The sequence below is a fragment of the Paramormyrops kingsleyae genome, chromosome 5, assembly GCF_048594095.1.
Source record: "Paramormyrops kingsleyae isolate MSU_618 chromosome 5, PKINGS_0.4, whole genome shotgun sequence".
Taxonomy (NCBI): domain Eukaryota; kingdom Metazoa; phylum Chordata; class Actinopteri; order Osteoglossiformes; family Mormyridae; genus Paramormyrops; species Paramormyrops kingsleyae.
This window is the reverse complement of record NC_132801.1, coordinates 6,898,932-6,923,051: the sequence shown is the minus strand read 5'-3', so window position 1 is coordinate 6,923,051 and position 24,120 is coordinate 6,898,932. Positions and strand designations below refer to the sequence as shown.

Sequence of the window (24,120 nt, the reverse complement as noted above, 5' to 3'; positions counted from 1 at the left end):
CAAAAATAAAAGATATATCAAGGGAGAAGGTGGAAGATGGAACAGGAATAAGGAAAGAAAGGGCCAGTCCCTGCGCTGAGGATGCGTACATCTTCCATGAGTATGTGGAAGGCTGTGTTGTTCATATGAAGAAGACAGGGGCACCTTTGAATAGCTTATATTCTTTAAGTGTGACAGAGAGAAATCAGTCAGAGTTGGGTCTTCAGCTTCAAACTAATTCATGCAGATGAATTTGTGCTTAAACATCCCACATGCATAGCAAAAGAATGCAATCAGTTTTTTGATCACTATACCCCCCCTGCCCCAACTGCAGCCAGCACTACTAGCAGCATGATAACACAAAGGTAACGCTTTGCCCCCCCCCCCACAAATATATGCTCCACCAGGCCTCCCTGTCTTATCTCTGGTCACAGGTTACGGCAGTACAGGAGCTCAGGTAGGAGCAAGGGGAGGCGCTGAGGAGCAGGGGAAGGGGGGGAGATCAATGTGGAGACAAGAAAAGGAGGAGAGAAAAGTGACAGCACTCGGGGTGGGGGTCAGGATCCTGGTGTGCCTGGGCAGAGCCCTCCCCCCCGGGCTAGAATGTGCACAGAGAGGGAGAAGAGAAGAAAGGGAGGGGGGTGAGAAAGAGAGAGCGATTTGGAGGACCTTGGTGACAACAGAGCAGGGTGAGATGCCGTCACATTATCCCTGCTTCATTAGCGAGACACTCTCTGGCTGGATACTCATTAGGCAGACATAACGTCAGAGCCTCTGTGTCCACGGAGCTACAAACAGCAACAGGCCCCCGCTTTTATTTTTAGCCTGCATCTAAACTCGGGAGTCAAGGCAAAAGGATGGTCCGTATTTCTGTCTGCTCCCCCCCAGGAGACTGGTTCTGTGGCACCAGACCAGCCACGTTGGTCTGAGAAGCTGTCTAACAATGCAGCCACCACACCTGGCCAACATAAACCGGCATTGCGCAATAGCGCAGCCGGCACATCTAACCAACATAAACTGCCAATATGCGACAGCGCAGCCACCACACCTGGCCAACATAAACCGGCGTTGTGCAATAGCGCAGCCGGCACATCTAACCAACATAAACTGCCAATATGCGACAGCGCAGCCACCACACCTGGCCAACATAAACCGGCGTTGTGCAATAGCGCAGCCGGCACATCTAACCAACATAAATTGCCAATATGCGACAGCGCAGCCACCACACCTGGCCAACATAAACCGCCATTACGCAATAGCGCAGCCGGCACATCTAACCAACATAAACTGCCAATATGCGACAGCGCAGCCACCACACCTGGCCAACATAAACCGCCATTACGCAATAGCACAGCCGGCACATCTAACCAACATAAACTGCCAATATGCGACAGCGCAGCCACCACACCTGGCCAACATAAACCGCCATTACGCAATAGCGCAGCCGGCACATCTAACCAACATAAACTGCCAATATGCGACAGCGCAGCCACCACACCTGGCCAACATAAACCGGCATTGTGCAATAGCGCAGCCGGCACATCTAACCAACATAAACTGCCAATATGCGACAGCGCAGCCACCACACCTGCCCAACATAAACCGCCATTACGCAATAGCGCAGCCAGCACACCTAACCAACATAAACTGCCAATATGCGACAGCGCAGCCACCACACCTGGCCAACATAAACCGCCATTACGCAATAGCGCAGCCGGCACACCTAACCAACATAAACTGCCAATATGCGACAGCGCAGCCACCACACCTGGCCAACATAAACCGGCGTTGTGCAATAGCGCAGCCGGCACATCTAACCAACATAAACTGCCAATATGCGACAGCGCAGCCACCACACCTGGCCAACATAAACCGGCGTTGTGCAATAGCGCAGCCGGCACATCTAACCAACATAAATTGCCAATATGCGACAGCGCAGCCACCACACCTGGCCAACATAAACCGCCATTACGCAATAGCGCAGCCGGCACATCTAACCAACATAAACTGCCAATATGCGACAGCGCAGCCACCACACCTGGCCAACATAAACCGGCATTGTGCAATAGCGCAGCCGGCACATCTAACCAACATAAACTGCCAATATGCGACAGCGCAGCCACCACACCTGCCCAACATAAACCGCCATTACGCAATAGCGCAGCCAGCACACCTAACCAACATAAACTGCCAATATGCGACAGCGCAGCCACCACACCTGGCCAACATAAACCGCCATTACGCAATAGCGCAGCCGGCACATCTAACCAACAAAAAAACTGCCATTATGTGACAGCACAGCCAGCACACCTGTACAACATAAACCACCATTAAGCAACAGCACAGCCAGCACACCTAACCAACAAAACAACTGCCATTATGCAACAGTGCAACCAGCACACCTGGCCAACATAAACCACCATTAAGCAACAGCACAGCCAGCACACCTAACCAACAAAACAACTGCCATTATGCGACAGTGCAACCAGCACACCTGGCCAACATAAACCACCATCATGCGACAGCGCAGCCAGCACACCTAACCAACAAAACAACTGCCATTATGCAACAGTGCAACCAGCACACCTAACCAACAAAAGAACTGCCATTATGCAACAGTGCAACCAGCACACCTGGCCAACATAAACCGCCATTAAGCAACAGCGCAACCAGCACACCTAACCAACAAAAAAACTGCCATTATGCGACAGTGCAACCAGCACACCTGGCCAACATAAACCGCCATTAAGCAACAGCGCAACCAGCACACCTAACCAACAAAAAAACTGCCATTATGCGACAGTGCAACCAGCACACCTGGCCAACATAAACCACCATCATGTAACGGTGCAGCCAGCATGCATAGCATATGGCTCACGCTTTGTTTTTTTTTTTGTTTTTTCAAATCCTCAACCCTTAATCGCTTAATTGATTTCATTACATGGATAATAAACCACCTCACCTGAGGCAGTTAGTGTTAATTAATTAATTAGGATCTTGACCCTTTAGGGCAGGAACTGCATATCCTGCGATTTAAATCAATTGCGTATTACCGCCTGACCTCTGCGGAAAGTGTGTAGGAGTTAAGTATCACACAGGATCAGGGGAAGCTTTCCATCATCACCCTAACATAAGCTGCTGTGGTGTGATTGCAGGGTTATACACGGAAGCATCGTGGGATCCCAATGGGAGACACCACACTTACTGCCCACAAGGTTGCATGAAATAGAAGGACGCACAATGGTTGCATAGAAATGCAGCATTTACTGAGAATGCAAGTACAACAAGATGGTCAAGATAGGCAGTCGGATGTATTCATGCACAATATGGTTTAAGTAAGTAGGTGACTGGTGGGACATTTTTGATTTAGCATGGCATAAAGTGAATTTATGTCCAGGGAATGGTGTGTAAGTGCATTATGGAAGTATGTCATGGATGAAGTGTTTATTTAGTGCTGGAGGTTGGAGCAGTGCAAAGGCGCAGGTCTGGGAGGACTGGCTGAGGAGAGCTTAATGAATAGATGCTGCATGAGTGGGAGGAAGCAGAGACAGAGGATCCCATTCCTTTCATGTATCCCGGTTTTCAGAAGGAATGAAGGAATTCATTTGCTAGCATGATGCTCTTTGCGTTAGACCTAAAATCCAGTGACATTGACCCATGCAGAGAGGGAGCAATGCCACATAACCAACACTCCACCTGGTGTTAACTCTCTTGGGGCTTCCCAGTAGCATTCATCTAAATGTAAGGAATGATTCCTGACCTCAGAATAAAAATGGGGTCCCATCTCATCAGCTGGCGCCCATTAACCCTCTCCAGTAGAAAAAATGAGACCCAGACACACATAAAGATCACTAGGATGATTTATACAATGTGTTACATTTACATTTACACAACTACCATGTTTTCAGCTAATTGATTGATTCTACAGTATACCCTTTGTTTTTTTTTTTGTTTTTTTCAAATCCTCAACCCTTAATCGCTTAATTGATTTCATTACATGGATAATAAACCACCTCACCTGAGGCAGTTAGTGTTAATTAATTAATTAGGATCTTGACCCTTTAGGGCAGGAACTGCATACCCCACCACCCGCAAGGGGAATGTCAGGGGTTCGGTGCATTGTGGATTGGGTAGCGGCCAAGGGAGGCCCTGGCGGTCCGATCCCCGGCTGACAAAACTGGCTTTCGGGACATGGAATGTCACCTCTCTGGTGGGGAAGGAGCCTGAGCTTGTGCGTGAGGTTGAGAGGTATCGACTAGATATAGTCGGGCTCACCTCAACACATAGCTTGGGTTCTGGAACCAATCTCCTGGAGAGGGGCTGGACGCTCTTTTACTCTGGAGTTGCGGCGGGTGAGCGACGCCGGGCTGGGGTAGGGCTATTGGTGGCCCCACAGCTCGGTGCATTAACATCGGAGTTTACCCCAGTGAACGAGAGGGCTGTTTCCCTGCGCCTTCGGGTCGGGGATAGGTCTCTGACTGTCATCTGCGCTTATGCGCCGAATGTCAGTTCGGAGTACCCGGCCTTCTTGGATTCCCTTAGCGGTATGCTATTTGGTGTACCGCGGGGGGATTCCATCGTTTTGCTGGGGGACTTCAACGCTCACGTGGGCAATGACAGTGTGACCTGGAAGGGGGTGATTGGGAGGAACGGCCTCCCTGATCTGAATCCGAGTGGTGTTCAGTTATTGGACTTCTGTGCAATGCATGGTTTGTCCATAACGAACACCATGTTCGAGCATAAGGGTGTCCATAAGTGGACATGGTACGAACATGCCCGGGGCTACAGGTCGATGATCGATTTTATAATCGTATCAACTGATCTGCGGCCCTCTGTCTTGGACACTCGGGTAAAGAGAGGGGCAGAGCTGTCAACTGATCACCACCTGGTGATGAGTTGGCTCAGGTGGCGGGGGAGGAAGCCGGTCAGACCTGGTAGGCCCAAGCGTATAGTGAGGGTCTGCTGGGAACGTCTGGCAGAGGCTCCTGTTTGCTGGAGCTTTAACTCGTGCCTCCGGCAGAATTCCGACTGCATGCCGAGGGAGGTAGGGGACATTGAGTCCGAATGGACACTGTTCCGGACCTCCATTGTGGAAGCGGCCGTACGGAGCTGTGGCTGCAGGGTGGTCGGTGCCTGTCGTGGCGGTAACCCCCGTACCCGATGGTGGACACCAGAGGTGAGGGGGGCCGTGAAGCTGAAGAAGGAGGCTTACCGGGAATTATTAGCCCGGGGGTCTCCGGAGGCAGCTGACGGGTACCGGCGGGCCAGGCGGAACGCGGCTCGGGCGGTCACAGAAGCAAAAACCCGGGTGTGGGAGGAGTTCGGTGAGGCCATGGAAAGTGACTTTCGGTCGGCCTCAAAAAGGTTCTGGCAAACCATACGGAGTATCAGGAGGGGGAAGCAGCTCCTGGTTCCTACTATTTATAGTGGGGGGGTGGGGCTGTTGACCTCATCTGGGGACATCATCCGGAGGTGGAAGGAATACTTTGAGGACCTCCTCAACCCTGCCTCCGATACATCTACGCATACTGCCTTTGAGACATCTGAGGGCGTAGAGCCCGAGGGTGCTGGGGGGGGCTTGCCCATCACTGAGGCTGAGGTGGCCGCGGCGGTTAAACAACTCCGTGGTGGCCGGGCCCCGGGGGTGGACGAGATCCGCCCGGAGTACCTGAAGGCTCTAGATGTTGTGGGGCTGTCGTGGCTGACACACCTTCTCAACAGTGCGTGGAGGTCAGGGACAGTGCCGCTGGATTGGCAGACCGGGGTGGTGGTCCCCTTATTTAAGAAAGGGGACCGGAGGGTGTGTTCCAACTACAGGGGGATCACACTTCTCAGCCTCCCTGGGAAGGTCTATTCCAGGGTACTGGAGAGGAGGGTGAGATCGATAGTCGAATCTCGGATTCAGGAGGAACAATGCGGTTTTCGTCCTGGTCGTGGAACACTGGACCAGCTTTATACCCTTGCAGGGGTACTGGAGGGGGCCTGGGAGTTTGCCTATCCAGTCTACATGTGTTTTGTGGATTTGGAAAAGGCTTACGACCGGGTTCCCCGAGGTGCTCTGTGGGGGGTGCTTCGGGAGTATGGGGTCCGGGGTCCACTGTTGTGGGCGATCCGGTCCCTGTACGAACGGAGCAGAAGCTTGGTCCGCATTGCCGGCAATAAGTCGGACGTGTTCCAGGTGCGTGTTGGGCTCCGCCAGGGCTGCCCTTTGTCATCGGTCCTGTTTATCATATTTATGGACAGGATTTCTAGGCGCAGCCAAGGCGTCGAGGGTGTCCAGTTTGGTGACCTCAGGATTGCCTCGCTGCTTTTTGCAGACGATGTCGTCCTGTTGGCTTCATCTGCTGGGGATCTCCAGCAGGCACTGGGGCGGTTCGCAGCCGAGTGCGAAGCGGCAGGGATGAGGATTAGCACCTCCAAGTCCGAGACCATGGTTCTCAGCCGGAAACGGGTGGTTTGCCCTCTTCGGGTTGGGGAAGACGTACTGCCTCAAGTGGAGGAGTTTAAGTATCTCGGGGTCTTGTTCACGAGTGAGGGTAGGCGAGATCGGGAATTGGATAGACGGATCGGAGCGGCGTCTGCAGTTCTGCAGGCGCTTAACCGATCCGTCGTGGCTAAGAAAGAACTGAGCCAAAAAGCCAAACTCTCGATCTATTGGTCCATCTTTGTCCCTACCCTCACCTATGGTCATGAGCTATGGGTAATGACCGAAAGAACGAGATCGCGAATACAAGCGGCCGAAATGAGGTTTCTCCGCAGGGTGTCTGGGCTCTCCCTTAGGGATAGGGTGAGAAGTTCGGATATCCGGGAGGGCCTCGGAGTAGAACCGCTGCTTCTTCACGTCGAAAGGAGCCAGTTGAGGTGGTTTGGACATCTGGTGCGGATGCCTCCTGGGCGGCTACCCGGAGAGGTTTTCCGTGCCTGTCCTACAGGGAGGAGGCCCCGAGGCAGGCCCAGGACTCGCTGGAGGGATTATATCTCTCGGCTGGCCTGGGAACGCCTCGGTGTCCCCCCCGAGGAGCTGGTGGGGTTAGCTGGGGAGAGGGAGGCCTGGGTGCCTCTGCTGAAGCTGCTACCCCCGCGACCCGAACCCCGGACAAGCGGAAGATGATGGATGGATGGATGGATGGATGGATGGACCCTTTACCCTTCATATAATGACCCCTTGAATACTAAAGTTGAATCTGAACCCTTTCCCCAAGGCCTGTGCCTGGTATGAAACTCCAGATATGCTCTAGATCACATCCACAAAGGCCCAGTGTGTATGCAGGTTTTTGGGATAACCTTTAGGTTAGCTGTTCAAATCCAGGTGTGGGAACTCTTTAGCCAATCAGGAGTTGCAACGAAAATCCGCATACTGGCTGGCTACCGCTAAGGCCTGTTTCATGAAGCAGGATTTCTTACTTGGCTGAATAACTTGTCAGATTTAAGTTAGACTGGGCTAAATGTAAGCAGATGAAGATAAAGTCTATTTAGCCCAAATTACCTGGGGAGAATTTAACTTGTAAGAAGACAAGGAATACCTGGGGGGGCTGTTAGCTTGTAAGAGCGAGCTCGATGGGCCAAATGGCCTCCTCTCGTTTGTATAGTTCTTATGTTCTTATGTTCTTAAGACGTGGAAGACCTGGGGAGACTGTTAGCTTGTAAGAAGAACGAGGAAGACTTGGGCAGAATGTAAGCTTGTCAAAAGATGAGGAAGACTTGGGGAGAATGTTAGCTTGTCAAAAGATGAGGAAGACTTGGGGAGAATGTTAGCTTGTAATAAGTGCCCAGTTTTTCGATTCATTTTCATTTTTAATATGCATTAAACTTGCTCACCCTGTTGGTCCTACAATAAATATTGTAATTGACTGTATTGTCAACGGTTTTGCCATTGGAAGGAAACATGTTGGAGAACTGTTCTCAGCAGTATAAACAACACACTACTTGATTATACTTTAAAATAAAGAGGATACTTTTCACAGGAATATGTGAATAATGATAAGGATATTCTCCTTTTATTTTAATCAATCTGGCGACGCATTTTGGTAATGATGTGAGGGCACCTGACACCATTCATTAAGCAGCAGGTTTCCTTATGGCTCCATACGGACTGGGAGGGTTCAGGAGAGAAAGTAACCTGGTTGTTTAATGGTCAAAGCGTGGAAAATCTCTGGAGCGAAGAAACAGATGCTGCGTTTGTGCAGAAACAGAAGAGCTGAAGCCATTTAGCTAAAATGTGAGCGCGTGATAAACCACTTTCATTTCAACTGACATCTCACCAGACCGAACAGATGAGTGACACATATATAAAACAGGACCTCCCCGCACAGTGCATGTTGACAGAAAGTATACTTCACAAGTCTATCTAGCAGGGTTGAAAAGCCAGCATAAAAACCCTGTGCTATTCCTTGAAGAGAAAGATAATGTATTGCAAGAGGTACCTATTCACTTGTAATTTCGTTCCAAGTCAGCTGAGCAAATAAATAGTGTGTTGGAAGACGAGTGACTGCGTCAGGTCAAGATAAGTGTCGATTGCATGGGAAACGTCCCAGAGGATGAGCACATGGCCATACCTTTCAGGAGAACCTGTGGCTGGACAGCGTCTCGCTGCTCATCAAGGACTCCTTCGACGGGGAGATGCTGATGATCGACAACCTCTCGGGTTCCGTGTTCCATCACTACTCCTCCCCTCCTGTGTGCAAGGACTGCAGCCGCCATCCTCGAGAGGTGAGCCCCCCGCCCCCCCCCCCATAGCTCCCATAGCACACTTGCATTTCACTGTCATCTGGATCATCCACATCTGGATGGTGTGTAGTAGACTTCATAGCTTTCTCTCCTTTTTGATGTTGTTATAAATACCTATTCATTGATATACATCTGAGGTATGTGATGTGCTTTATTGTTTTTGTGGAATAACACAGTTGTGTGGAGATTAAAAGGCAGATAATAAATCACCATCCAGCTTTGAAAGGCAATGGTTTGAAGCATAAAGTGAAGCAGTGGTTTGGCCTTCGGCTGAGCTGAGATTCCATAAGATCAGTGTGATGTTTAGTTCAGCTGGTGAGACGTATTCCAGTGGGATTCTTGAGATACTGGAGAAAGACGGGTAAACTGGAGTCAGCACCAGCAGTTCAACATGCTCAGTGTAAATAATTGTGTCCTTTTTTTCCATTGACTATGCTACTTCACACCAACAGTACTAAGTTGTAGACAGTCAAAGAGAATCTATAAATCCATTCATCTGTAAAGTGAGTATCTGCTCAGACAAAAAACACATTTGAACAAATGCGAATTAAGTAAAATGATTGAGTGAGCTGTTCATTTGCCAAACGAGGTGTGCTAGTGGTGAAGTCTGAAAATACATGGGTGTATTTGATGGTAAGTGCAAATACTTGGGTGGGGTTGAAAAGCTTATGCTAATGCACTTCGACACCAACATGAAAATCATATAAACATCATTTTCCTTGACTGCCTAAGACTTTTGCACAGTACTATATCTCTAAAGAGAGTGACGTGATTCAAAGCTCCCAAGGAACATGATCTTAAAGAAAATTTTGTCTATTCCTTAAAATCTTACTAAGAAGGCAATTAAATATATTTCTTGAAAGATGTTGAAAATAATTAAAAAAAGAATAAAAAGCATTTATGCATACAAATGTGTTTCATGATATATGAATGACTGTAGAGGATGTGATTTGACACCTGAGGCTAAAATATTTGGCTGTGATTGGGCGCAGGAGTTGGAATAATGACCCATATCCTGTTTCTAGCTACTGTTGTGAGTGTAATGTCTGGATATATTGTGGTTGGTGGTGTATGAGTACTGGGCTATGTTGCCCACAGCAGAAGCAGATAAGAGAGTGCAGGAGAGTAAATGTATTTCTTTTGAACCTTTACAGATCAAATAAGTCAAAGGTCTGTGGGTAATTAAAGAGTTTTGATTAAACCAAGCCTTGCAGCAATGCTCGACAAGAAGACACCTGGATATCTGGTGCTATCAACAAACGAGCCTCAGTGACCGATTGTGTAGTGACCTGAAGGCATTTTGCAAGTGGAAGGTGTTCTCCTGATTTTGGATCATGACCTTTTTTAAGGTCAAGGCACAAAAAAATCATGAGAGTTTTAAATAACAGATGAGTAAGTTCATTCTAGGGCAGACATCCGGAAACATCAAGAATACTGCTGATATGTTTAGAAAGGAGCAAAGAAAGATCATTCAAATGCAGTGTTTAGCACCAAGCGGAGGCGGTGTATATTGTGTTAGAGTTAAAAAAGTTGAAGCTTGTGCTTGTTTTTGAAAATGTAGGTGCCAGGACTAATGAAGGCCAATTTTACAAGAGCAAAACCCTCCAGGGAACGTTTGAGGAACGTAGCTGTCAAACCGAAATGTACTCTCACTACTTGTTCTCGAGTAGTTGGGAAGTGGAGCTCAGGCAAAAAAAAATAGAAGAAAGAAATAAAAGATTGACAGTGTCTGTTGGAGAACATCATATCCTCAGAAAGGTTTTCCCTGCGGCCTGTAATGAAGTTTCAGCATCCATTTTTCCCTGCAACAGTTTGCTGGACACAGTATTGGCCATAGAGAGAGGATTCAAAGGCAGCATAAACAAGAAGCCAAAACACTAGATGAAGATCAAAGTTAGGATCAGAAGCAGAAGTCATAAAGATTGGGAATCTGTCTGGTGAGATTGTTACACTTAGGCACACCTAGATGGGGGTTAGGATCGGCATTCATACAGGGAAACAGATCCAGGAGAACAAGCATGTGATGGTACACAGGAGGAGATACAAGCAACCAAGGAAAAGCAGGGAAGATTAATGCTCAGTTGTCGGACATGCCAAGACCTCGTAATGACTAAACCGGTTCAACCGGTTATATACTAGCAGCATTTAGAACATGAAACAAGACAGCTATCAATATTCCAGTGCTCAAGTGGGCAAGAGGGTGTGGTTGTTGCAAGCGATCTGGGCTCCTCCTTATCGCCCGATGTTGACAGTTCTGCTTGGACAATGGCTCAGTCGCTCCGCCGTCTCCATCTTCCACCTCTTAGTTAGCACAGCGAAATCACTAAACGGTCTTTAGCGCAATGTTTATCGCCTCATTTAATGTGCCCTTATGACTCATTGCATCTTTGATTCCTCATTTGCGTCTCTGCCCTCCAGATCCCCTTTCCTATGCCCACATCCAGCTTCTTCACACTAATTTCCCAGCTCCTGAATTTTCAAATACAGTACGTGATCGGCCATTTCTTAGCGGCATAGCAGTGGGGATGAAGAAACACTTTCATGCTTCTGAGGTGTGGAACGTCACCTGCACTTGCCATGTGAGCGTGTGAGCTTTTTTCATAAGCGGTTATTTGAACCCCATAAACCAGGCTTCTTTTTTTTTCCGGGAGTGCAGCCGTTGAATTATTCAAGAGCTGTGGGTTGTATTGTGTGTATTACTCACCCCTTGTCAGTCCATCTTACTGGGTTTGCCAGTGAAAGCTGTCAGTTCGTCAATCTGGCCGGCTTGTCCTGCTACCCCCATTTCACTCTTTGATATAGCTGATTTATTTAACTTCCATTCACCATTTCTCTTTTTCCTCTGTGCGATAATGTCTATAGACTGGACATGCCAGCCCAGAAAAAAAATTAAATAAAGTCAGGTTTGCTCAACTCAAACACACTCTCTTCTGTCTAAATAGAGGAGATCTATGCTTCATTTTGGGCTGAGCTACTGTGGTCTGTGATCCACCTAGTCATTTCCTGCGGTTGTAATCCGTCTTCCCACGCCTTCATCGCTGGCCACCATTTTCTTCCCCGGTTTGTTTACCCGGCTCAGATTCGCCTGGCTGAGGTGGAGCAGGCGTCCCTGGCTTCGGAGCAGCTCTCTGACAAGTCCTCCTCGCTGGCGTTCCCCGATGACCTGAGCCTGGACGACCACAGCGTGTACCAGCTGCTGATGAGGGACAGCAAGGTACCCGTGCGAGTCCGACGCCTCTTCCAGTCCCACTGCTCCCAAATCCACCGTGCCACTCACTCCAAAATCTATCAGACATTAATTAATTTAATTACTGTTTCGGCAAAATTTGCCTTGTGTTCCTGTTCTGCTTTAGTAGAGCTCAGATAAATTGAAAATATTTTGATACATAATTAATATTGGATTATTGATGTAAATCTGCAGATTAGGGCAATGAACCTCACAATCTTAGTGTCTGCTAGCTGTTGTTAATCAATGGGGCCAGATGGAGAATGATTATCAATGAAATATTGTCTGGATCGAGCGAGGAACTTGTACTGGATTTGTTCCAATGACTGGTCGAAGCGAGACCGATGGCCGGTAACTGAGGGGTTTTACCCCCTGTGTGTGGTGGACCCCTGCGGCAGGAGGAAGAAGAGGATGGCAGCGGTCGCTCACAGAGCTCCAATTCCCTGGGGGGCAGCCAGCCAGGGCTCATGCCATCGCAGGATCAGAGCCCCCTAGTGAAGGCAGAGGGCAAAGCAGTCGGGGTGGATCTCCACGCGCCGCCCTCGCCGTTCTCGCTGGCTCCAGCAGGTATACGAGCTCGCTGTTATCGCTGTTGCTACAGGTTGATTTTTATTTCTGTTATTGTTTTTATGAAATTTGCAAGCCACGTTCGCGCACGTCGAATGGAGCGGAGCTCAGTGGAATCTGCATGCGCATCACTGAACAACCAGAGACTAGCGCAGCATCACAGGCTTGGAATAAACAAACGTTTATGTACTTAGCAGACTGTATAAATGAGAATCAGAGAGAAGGGGCAGCTCTCGGGGTTAACGACCTTTCTTGAGGGCCCAGTGATGAATTGGGATTTGAACCCACAACCTTCTGGCCACAGACACACACGTTTGAATCAAAGAGTAATTGATTGGATACTGGAATTAACTGAAGGTCAGCATGCTACATACAGTCTAGTAATGCATGGTACAGTAGCACAGACTAAAATTTTATCCTTTTACTTGTCATATTTAGAAGCTTCTCTTTCTCCCTACCAGTTTCAGAAGCGGTTCATTGCAACAGTAGCAATAGTGGAGGAGGTGGGAGTGGCTCTTCTCCTCTCTTCCACCTTCCCACGGAGTTCTTCCATCCCGCTGGGGCAGTTCGCCCATCTAGCTCTGGGACAGGGTGCCTGCCATCCATACAGGGCTCTTGTCTCACATCTCCTGCTTCCTGGGCCTCCCTCAGATCCCCGGGGGCCGACAGTAGGGCCCTTGGCACACAGGTAAGGGACACTCAATGTAAAGGATGGTGGTCCTTTCTGTTACTCATTCTAACATGCGATGCATGATGTTCCTCTACCCCTCAGCATCCATCCCACAGTAACTCCTCCGTGGCCACAGGGAGCTCAGTGGGCAGCCTGCACGCCACGTTGGTGGAGGGTCTGAGCTTCAGCATGTCATCACCACAAGATCTCGCCATGCCTCTGCCTCTGCTCTGTACACTCCCTGATAAGAGCCGCTGCCCCCCGAGACAGATTCTGCGACCCTTTTTGGACCCCCTGTCTGATCCTCCAGCTGTTTTTAACCTCCAGGCCACTAGGGGTCACCAGAGGAGTCAGAGCAGTGGAGGTGGCAGCACCAGCCCAGGGTGCAACAGACAGGATTCAATGGATCACTCCGACGATGATCTAGGGATTGGAATCGGAGGCGGTGGGTCCAGTCAAGCCTGCAACAGCGAACACTTCTCAGAGACTCTGAGCAGCCTGTCACTAAACTCGCTGCTCTTGCCTGGCTCGCTGGCTCCCCTGCTGGCAAAAAAGTGCAACAGCACCGGGAGCCTGGAGCAAAGAGCTACGTCGCTGAGGGGAGTGGAAGGCAATCCGTGCTACGGCACAGACCCCCAGGGCTACATCTCCAATCTTTGGACTGAAGATAAAAGCGGAGATGGAGTAGAGGCAGGGACACCAAGTTTGGGACAAAAAAGTACCACCGACACGATGGTGGTGAGCACTAGAAAAAATAGATGAAACCTATAGTCATTATTTCTGTGTAATGTCCCTGTTCTGTCCCTCTCCTTTCTGGAAAGAGCTGTGTGGTGCACTCCTCAGTCTTTTTGTTTCTGAAGCGGCCATATTTTATACTTCTCAGTGGACGGTGGAACGTCTGCAGTGTTGCTGAGACATTCTGGAAGCCCACTCCCGGATACTTGAACTGTGGCAAGGCAAGACTAGGAAACCACTGCTCAAACTGTCCATTAGAATAGGAGGGGAGGCCGTAGACACACAGGGAACGGCAGAGGCACACAAGAGCTGGATATCTTTGTTTTAATCAGTTGTTAAACTGCACAAAAGGCCAGAGAGCACTTTCGAGAGGGCCGGTTGAATAGTGTGAGCGTGTGGGAGTGATTTAGCTGTGTGAATTGCTAAATAGAAGGTCTCTGTTGGATGGATTTGTCTGTCATTACAGGCAGAAAGAACTGGCAGTATTTTAGAGAAGAGGCTTTCCGAGGTTTCAGTACAGGGGACATCACTTCTCCGGACAGCCCCCCTTTTTTGACTATAAATGAGGCAGGGAGACGATCAGCCACTTTAACTTTGTTCTCTGATCTATGCCGTGTCAGCAAAGTGGATGACAGGTGACTGCGATGGTCCAGAGACGCTGAAGGAAGTGTGAACCTCCCAAGAATGTCGCGGATTCCCTGAAAGGAAGGTCAGGGAGAGCGAGTCACTGTGGGCCTTGAGGGACCGGCTTTGCTCCACCATCGGTCTGCACCTGGATGAGGACACCTGACAGGAGGACCTTGAAGGGAGAGAGAGAGCGCACCATCCCATCTGTAAACGGAAGTCTGGAAGGCGATGGACTGCAGGATATAACCCAATCCCCATCGCAAGACAGGGGTACAGTTTCTGGGTAATGAGACAAAAGTGACAGTGAAGACTTTGCATTCGAAATGAGATAAACAAAATCATCTCAGAGCCACAAAAAAATGAAGATGTCGGCACTGGATTTCCATGAACTTGTTAGTTTTCTGGGACAATAGGAGATCAGGAATGAGAAAGAAAAAGACTGAAACACTGCCTTTGTCTCCTAACCCTTTGCCAGTGTTGCTTGTTTTTTGTATCTGCTTTGCAAGTGGCTTCCAGATTTGAGGTAGGAGTAAGGGTTCATCAGTCAAGCAAAAAACAACAAAATGAGGGGAAAGTCTTTGTCTGCACAAAAAAGGGTAGCACATTTAACAAAGTACACATAGCTAGGGCTTTGAGTCCCCTTTTGGATTTCAGAAATGTATTTCTCTTCCTGCAGGACAGCTGGGTTTTAAACAGAAAAAGATCTGCTATTTTGAGTGCCATATGAAAGATTTAAGATATACTCAACTACAGATTTTTAACACTTATTTTTGCATGGCTGTTAAATACCAACAGGATGAGTCATACTGGAGAACTGTTTCATGCAGTGATGGTTCTTGGTATGATGATAACTCTCCAGTCCTTTTGATATGTCACTGAAAGCAACAGTCAGCAAATACCTAGAAATAAATAGATTCTTTTATTCATATTTAAACTTATATTGTAGCGACCCGAAATCTGATATCTAACTGATGCATCCATGGTAAGTGTTATTCTAATTATGAAAGATCCAAGCTAATTGTGAATTATGGTCAACAGTTTATGCTTGCGACTTATGAAAGTGAAGAAGGTGTGTCTCTGTTTAGGAATACCCTCAGAAAATAGAAAAAGGTTTTTTTCTTTTTTCATCATCCCGTAGGAAATATTCCTGATAAGAGTACAGTCTATATGTCTTGGTAGTGGAAATAAAATACAAACCAGAAGGGTGCTTTGATGTTTTTGTCACCTGGCTGTTGGCTCTGCACAAGATGTTTGTGTTGGCAGTCAGGTTTGTTTCGTGCCGTAAATGAACATTCGTCTGTAAGTGCTGAACGAACAGTTATGTGTGCCCTTAGACAGCAACTTGTGTCAAAAAAGCTTTAACGTTTTAAGTTGTTTAGTGTTGGACCAAAACTTTGAACATGACTGTAGCACTGGAATTTTTCCAGGACTGAAGGCCAAACATTCCCAAAATGCATCACTGCAAAATGCATCACTGACTGCAAATACCCCATGCAAACTGCATAACTGGAACTCAGGACTGGACAGGGTCCTTCAGAATGTTCTGCAGCATTCGGGCAAAAAATTTGAACTATAAGACTGTATGACAGGGGTGATCAATCTTATCCGCAAAGGGCCGGTGTGTACAGGTATGTAGGTTTTTGGGATAACCTGTAGGTCAGCTGTTCAAACCCAGGCCATTTGCTGGCAGCCAATCAGTCCTCTAATTAGTAATCTAATTAGGGAGTTGCAGCGAAAACCTGCATACACACCGGCACTTTGCGGATAAGATTGGCCACCCCTGCTGTACGAGGTAGCGTGATCTGTGTGGTTGGTGGGTGCCTGGCAAGTTCCCCGCGTTTGGTCTGCATGGCTGTACTCGCTGTCATACTGGAGCACTTGGGTGGTACAGCAGCGCCCAACCTTTTCTTGTTTTTTAGCTTTGACCTTGTGTCCTAGCATAACGCTTCACACATGCAGTACATACATGTAGCATGGTCCCGAACAGGAGCTACACACAAGCGTGAGAACCAGCCAGGTTCTCCGGAGGCAGCGATGGCGTGACCCCCTTATCTGCGACTTTCTCTGCTCCGCGAGGGTAGCGTTTGACAGCCCCGGCTGAACGCCGTGGTGTCACATTATGGTGAATTAAATCGCAATGAAAGCATAGCGGCACTGGGGGGTTGGGGGGGGGGGGGATAAAGGGCCACGGACGCCCTAGCAACCGTGCTTATCGACCAGCTCCAGCTGACCATAGATTAGATTTAATGCTGTGTCAGAGAAGATCTGTGTCAGCTGAGGCATTATGTGTCATTACTGGAATTCATAGCAGGGAACAAGGCGTGTTAGAACTTCATTTTGTGTTGGATGGCCGCAGTCCTCTTCAAGTCACCATTTTCCTTTTGAGACTGTTGCGGGCTCCTTTATTTAGCGTGATAAATAATTTGTAGATGCGTGGAGCCGAACTCCTTCACCCGACTTGCTCAGAGATGGAGCTGTTTTATTTACGATGTCCGAATGCAGACACGTTAAAAGCCTTGGCGGAACCCGGCCCAGTCTCATGAGGTGGTCCTCAGGCAAGCAAATGTGCCTGCAGGGCCGCTCATGCGAGGGTAACACGCCCCGTCTCCTCCCCAGCGCCGCAAGGGCACCGTCTGGAGCGACTCAGCACAAACGCAGTCAGTGTTCGCATGCACACATGCCAGTGCACCGCTGCTATTCATAACCGCCCCGCCCCGCCCCCCGCATCTCCTGACGTCTTCCAAAATGCCCCCTCGGCCTGCCCCTTCTGACCACTTCCTGGGCCTCGGGGCCCAGATTACTTGCATACCACCTCCCCAGGCTGGTGCTAGGGACACGGTACTGTAGTCCTGCTAATTAACCTACTAATGGCTTGACGGTGAGAACGCTGGGTGCCGGAACCGGAAAGGAGTGTTGAGAAACCGTAGCAAAATTAGGATTCTGTTTGTATTTACATTGCTGCCCCGAGGTCCCTGTTTTGGTGACGTCGTACTGCTTAGACTGAGGTTTTATTTAGTCTGTTTTGCACAAGAAAGCGACTTTGTCATTGGATTGTAGTCGCTGGGGTCTCCAAGGCGGCGTTGCTACGGGCCCCAGTACAGCTCACTACACACAGCCCTGAGTGGCTAATAAATGTCTGCGTTCGGTTTCTCTTAAGCAGCAGCCAAGCAATGTAGCGTAGTTACTGTGGCATGTATGCAGCACAGCGGCGCTCTATTCCCGTCGTAAGTCACACACCTCCGCTGATAGTTTGGAGAAAAGGGCGACCGCTAAACTGGCTGGAATATAGCATTTATTAGGGCTGGTTGGAGAATTAGCACTGTGCAGAATGGGGTGCTCTCGGATCGGAACGCCGGTAATGAACCCGCCTGTGATACGAGGAGAGTAATCGAGCATTGCTTTGGGTGCTGTTGGAATTGAATGACCAGTGTAGCTCCCATTTCCCTCCGACAGCTAGCTGTTTGGCTCGCCGCGTTAACCTGATCTGTGCCGTCTCTTTCAATTTCGAGAGGACGGCGTGAAACACTCTGCCTCAGTGCTGGAGGGAACGTTTGGCCTGACAAGTCGGCGCTCTGTCTTTCCAGCGAGACAAACAGAACACTTCTCTTATATGAGCTTCAAATATTTCTGGTCATACTTTAGTCTGGAGAGGCCTTCTGGATGTCCCCGCGATTGATTTTTATGTTCCATTATATACATCCAAATTGTCAGTTAAACTGTAATAACCAGCATAAAATAGAATAAGAAATTGGACACAAAATATAGCTGAAACAAACACAACTATACGTGAAGTACACATTGCAGTAACTAGGACTAAATAAAAAATGAAATTGGACACAAAATATATTCAGGATAAAATATAAATATATGTAAAGTACCTCGTACTTTTTTATACCTCTCTGTGCTCTGAGTACATAATTATCATTATTTGATGTCATTACGTTTAGAGATGTTTTCAACACTTTATGCTGGCTTTTGACAAGACTAGTTATTATGGTTCAAATTGGCAATTCAGGTCTGGTACAGGGGTAGAGATGTTGGTGGAGTGTTTTTGACTTTTGGAGTAAAATTGCGTACTCTGGGGACTGCTTTCAGAGGCTCTGCTGAAAGTGAAATCTCCCCGATGTATTTTGGTAAAAAGACTCAGCGAAAACAAAACAAATCAATGTGATCCAAAGTTTGATCCACAGAGTGTGCAGAATTATAGATTTAGGGGTCGGTCTTACAATAGCATAGTGACTCGTTTTGTGGGGGTAAATATGTAGCGGGAAAATAAATCAAACCAGCCTGGAAATTCATGCAGCGTTAAAAACAACAGGATACTTCAAATCCGAAATGTCATGGCCACAGATGCAGGAAATCTGTTGCAAATGATCTTTTTTATCTCATTGGTTTTGGCAACCTTCCGAGCAGGTAAAACAGCAAACAGTGTAATCTAAGCCAGTGCTGGAAAGACCTTGTAAAAGGGTGATCTTATCTACAGTCCTGTGTGTGTGTTTTGCGTGTGTGTAGTGTACGGTTTACACACAAGGCTGCGAGGTTCACTCCTTTCAGATCTGCAATGATGCGTCCCTCTTGATACGTGACCTTTTTATTACAGTGTCATGCTCTATGTACATAACAGCTGAAACTGGAACACATCCAGGTCACACTGGGACTGGGGGGGAAAGGGGGGGGGGGTTGCAGCTTGAAAAATAGAAGAAAAACAGGGCTCGGAGAACAGCTGTCGGGGCACAAGAGACCTAGTGAGAGAGAAAACAGGTGTTTTATGGGTAACTGATTGCAGATGAAAGACGCTTGTCACCTGACTCTGCCACGCCCCTAGAGATCCATGCCCTCCCTAATAATACACTCAGATACTCTTTTTTCCCAGCAGAAGTGCTTTTTTCTTCTTAAAAAATAAGGCACCCCTGCGTCCCAGTCCACTGCAGTGTCTCTCGCACGCATCAGCACGTCAGTGTGTTTATTCATGCTGTGTATTAGCGGGCATGCTGGGATATCACACAGAGCACAAGTGTGTGTGTATGTGCATTTGTGCGTGCGCACGCATGCATGTGTGTGAGTGCTTGATTTCCCCCCCCCCCCACCATAATTACGGTTTCCTCTGTCATCTGACAGCAGCCAGACTGCACAGCACATCCCCCACCTGCCCGCCCCCTCAGAAATATCATCGCTGTCTCATTCCAAAGGATTCATCTCACTTCCTTGCCAGTTCACCAGAAACTCCTGACTAATGTTTTAGGCCTGGGCTGTGGCTCACAGACACGGCCCTGGCAGCTGCCGGGGGGGTGGGGGGGGGGGGGGGGGGAGCGGCGTGTAGAATTTCTGCCAGTTAATGTGTCAGCGATGATAACCAGCATCCTCACTGGCTGATCCGCCTTCAGGAGCCCGACCGGGGTGAGTGTTGGGGCTTTTCATTCAAAGCAGGCAACCTAAACCGTGATGGTCTGGATTGCGCTGGTACTGGTACCAGTTCAATATTTGTGGTAGTGTTTCATCAACTCATCTACTATGCAAATAAAAATAATAGCCAATATTTAGGGTAATATAAATGCAATCTGTCTGCTATCTATAGGAACATGTATTATGTACATCTGAGACCATGGCCTATCAGTTATGCATATCCTGACAAAGGGCCCCACCTCTGTCCACAGCACTGAGGCCAGGGGCTATATTGGAGGGGCATCAAACCATATCACTGTTCTGCTTAATGTCCCTTACATGTTCATATGACACATAGAAATAATCGTTGCCCAGGTGCAGTTTAGTTGGGCTGCCCCAGCATATTGCCCGATTGAAAATCATTAGCCGTTAAAATTATTCTGCGTGTGCTGCTGCATGTCACATTTAGACGGAGCTCAACAGGGACATATGGCTGGTGATCATTGTGCCAGGGGAGCTTCTTCCAGCCCTGTGGACTCGGGGGTCACTTGAGGTTGGGCAGCCCACACATGGGTTACTGTCCGTAGGAGTTTTCACTTGTTCACAGCCGTTCAGACATTAGAAGTTCATTTCCCCCTGCACTGTATACATATTTATTTTTCCTTGACCTGGTTTATTTTTTTGAAGCTTTTCGGAAGGAGGCCCTCCCCACCTCGCGGTAACAGTGCCTGCCAAGTGCGTTCTCTTCCGGACTGTTCTGTTTCACAGCCTCCTTCGTCGCTCCCCGCATCCAGCCTCAGTTTTGTCATTTGCCATGTTCTGATGGGGGCGTGCAGCCCTGTCCCGTCGGCAAGCGCGAGACTCCAGCATGGTATATCGCTACTCACAGCAGGAACAACCCCCCCAGTAAAGACAAGCAATACTATATATTATTATAATATTGGGAGAGAGTACATGGGCATCGTGGGGCACGGCAAATTCAGGTAATGAGTGCAGAGTTTTGCAGAAACTGCACCCAGACCCTGGCGTTCATCTTACCCTGGCAGCCGTTTGGTTTCTTCATTTACATTCCGCCTTGTGACGCTGCCTTGATTCCTCCCTGCTGCGTTTATTAAACCCCTTCCTGTCTCCCATCCCGCTGTCACGTGGCTAAAGTCGCCTTCCCGGGGTTCTTGGTGGTAATTCTTGCAGTCGTCGTTGCTCGCGTGCAGGGCTGAGGGGGCTAGCAAGGCCTGGGGCACCTATGCAGCTGCCTCCGGCAGCTTGACGACACATTTGCTTCTTAATTAACGAGTGAAACATCTGTTGGTGCCGAGATCAATCCACCGCATTAGCCTGAATGTGGAGCAGGGTAGTCACTGTGCAGGGGTCGTGGCCAAATGGAATCCCACCCACCACAGGATCTCATTCGCTGGAAGTCTGTCACCTGCTCTGGAGTGTGTGCAGGGGGGGTGTGGTGCGAAGGTTCTGTTGTTATCCTGTGAGGTCCCTAGTTGGGTCCGAGCAGCAGAAGGGACATTTTTCATCATGTTTCCTATAGTCAATCAGGCAAGGAGGGTTATTTATTTGAATAAACTCACGGTGGAAATAGAATATTTCAGAACAGTTGATTTGGGGGGTTCAAAAGGGATGGAACAAATGGATGTGAGGCACAGTGAGATCAGTACCTGTGTTTGCAAGCCTGTAAAGGTGCATTTCAGAGGCACATGGTCAGGGTGTAACAGCCAGCCAATGTAACTCCAGGTGCTGCCCCGCCCTTCACGGTGTCCATGGCAACCGGAAGGCACACGGCACGGCACGTGTCCTTCACATGTTGTGAGTCTCCCCCTTCACGTTTCGCACTCAGAAGATATGGCCACCTTGTGTCGTTATTCTATCTCCGCCGCTTTGCTTAATTTGCCTGTTTTTCCAAGCTGCCTTCATTTCAGCACGCTCCCATTATCAGGGCGGGTGCTAGGACCTGGGAGACTCCCGCGCTTCACACACACACATAGAGGCATTCGCCACATCTGCAACCCTTGGGTTTAAATGGTCAGTTGAGGGGGTCCAGCCTGCTAAGCCTGTACTGTGAAAGCATTAGATTATAACACATACAGCAGCCAGAAACAAAAAGCTAAGTATTTTAATAAATTTATGAAAGGCAGTTTGAGGTTCTCCTGAACACCATGCTTGGTTACAGAATAAACTTCAAAAAGGTCATTGGGGTGAATAAATTCTGTCTCATTACATCACCAAGTCCTCTCCCCCCCCCCCCCCCCCCATCTCCCCTCATTGTCCCTTAAAGTATTTTCATGCCTAAAAAAATATGGGGCAGGATATTTAAACCAGAAAGGTCTATGAATATATGCACCTGTATACATAACAGACTATTTTTTGTACTATATTGTCAACATCGATTGCTTTATTTTACAGATTCTGTCCTGTAAAACCAAACTAGGAAATTGTGCAATAACTAAAGATTTATTTAAACAAAAAAAGAAAACAACATGCTTGTATTTTATTGTATATAATGAGCCTGGTGGCAATAAAAGTTATAGTGACTTCCAAATAGTATTAGAGAAAAAAGACATTTCAAAAAGTATTTGAGAAAATCAACATAGAAAAGAACATAAACGTTTCTCTCCTCCCTCCCCCCCCACCCTAGACTTAACTGTGAAATGTATCGTATGAAATAAAGCTGAGGAAATGGCAACAAGTTATGGAAAGTGTGGCTTCATGTCTTCCTGCTTCCTTGCCGGATTCTCCTGACCGCTCGTCCCGTAGAAACCGCGGCCCGTCTGTCTCCCCTGCCTTGGATGTCCTCGCTGCCGCCCCACTGGCTCTATGGTGTGGAGACCAATTTCTGTGAGGTCTCGGGATGACAGATACGCTAGCACATGGGGAACGAGGCCCTCGGTGGTATTTTTAAAACCTGCCCCTGTGGATCTTTTTTTTTATTTATTTTCCTTTCTCACCGATGCTTTCATTTTTGTTTATGTGCACAATAACCTGTGTTTATATTTAAATATATCTGCAATATGTCTGACGCCATTTAAAAATGCACATTCTTGGTTATAAATCAGCCAATCTTATTGGGACTGTAGTGATCTAAAGTCTAACACCAAGAAGCATTGCTCAGGGACCGGAGGTGAGCTGCCCAAATCTAGCAGAGCTGGGACAGTGGGGAGTTTTTCTGGTTGCAGCAGAATCTCTCAAGATGAAACTTTTATAAGTATCCCTTAAAGAGAGTCCTCTCTCACCTAAGCTGAGGTCAGTGTTCAGACCTTCACAAACAGATGGTCAACCTTTCTGGGAGCTGCAGGCAGGCCATGTAGGAGTGCAGCAATCCAGAACACCGTTCAGCTTGGAGAACAGCAGCTATAGTCAAGACTAGCCTGGTCAGGTTTCTCACAAAGGGGTATTAGGTCTTTTTAGCCAAGTCAATGAGTTGACTGTCGATGACCCAAAATGCAGTAACTGCAAATTATGTCTTGTTGATGGTTATCATGTGTGGGCATTCTAATTAGAATATAATTCAATGAGTAACTCAATTACGCTAAATGTGATGGCCAAGCCTGCAGAATGCAGAGCATTGTACTAGACCCAGGTTGAGCAATGCTACCAGTTAGACGCTCACAGCCCCTATCAACACTTTAGCAGATTGTACACAGTCATGCCAGTCGCAATATGCTTCTGTATCTTGTGATGCCTGTATTCTGAAAAGCGAAGGCTGACAGGAGAAAATATCACCAGTGATTACGTCGCATTTCGCTGCAGTATCGAAGTGCCCCATGATTGACATTACAAACATACAAACAAAACACATATTCTTCTTTCATCATTTATCAATGACATATGCTTTCGCACTCCTCAGTTACAGATCTACAACTGTAACAGGAATTATATGGATGTGCTCATATCAACACACGTGAAAAGGCAGCTCTGGACACTGTTACTATCGATGTGTTTTACCTTCCTGGGGTTTATCACTTTGCAGCCTTGTGTCTGGGTAATTCCTTCCACACAGAGTTAGTCTGCCCGCCTTAATTTCAATGAAGAGTGCTGGTTTTTCAGAGCGAAGGTCATTCTTTGTTGGCAGATGTTCTCATTTGCTCACAGGAGGTTCAAATGAATTAACACTCTGTTGAAAAACACCTCTTTGATATGCCAGCTTAGAGACACGGCATGAACAAAGAACCACATATTGTAGGAATATGTATTACTAAAG

General features: G+C 47.9%; 1 protein-coding gene across 2 annotated transcripts in view; it reads left to right on the top strand.

The window, feature by feature from the left end:
- The window catches only part of LOC111859731 (voltage-dependent T-type calcium channel subunit alpha-1I-like), a 170,010-nt gene extending 147,845 nt beyond the window's left edge, over positions 1–22,165 (top strand). Inside the window, exons 33-39 of one of the 2 annotated variants that reach the window (XM_023842701.2) lie at positions 8,542–8,688; positions 11,786–11,920; positions 12,331–12,499; positions 12,961–13,187; positions 13,272–13,907; positions 14,053–14,125; positions 14,371–22,165. In XM_023842701.2, coding sequence (XP_023698469.2) covers positions 8,542–8,688; positions 11,786–11,920; positions 12,331–12,499; positions 12,961–13,187; positions 13,272–13,907; positions 14,053–14,082 — 1,344 coding nt within the window. In that variant the 3' untranslated portion in view covers positions 14,083–14,125; positions 14,371–22,165. Of the gene's footprint in view, positions 1–8,541; positions 8,689–11,785; positions 11,921–12,330; positions 12,500–12,960; positions 13,188–13,271; positions 13,908–14,052 lie in introns of both variants that reach the window. The other variant, XM_023842702.2, reaches the window with a different exon arrangement.
- The last annotated feature ends 1,955 nt before the right edge of the window (positions 22,166–24,120 follow it).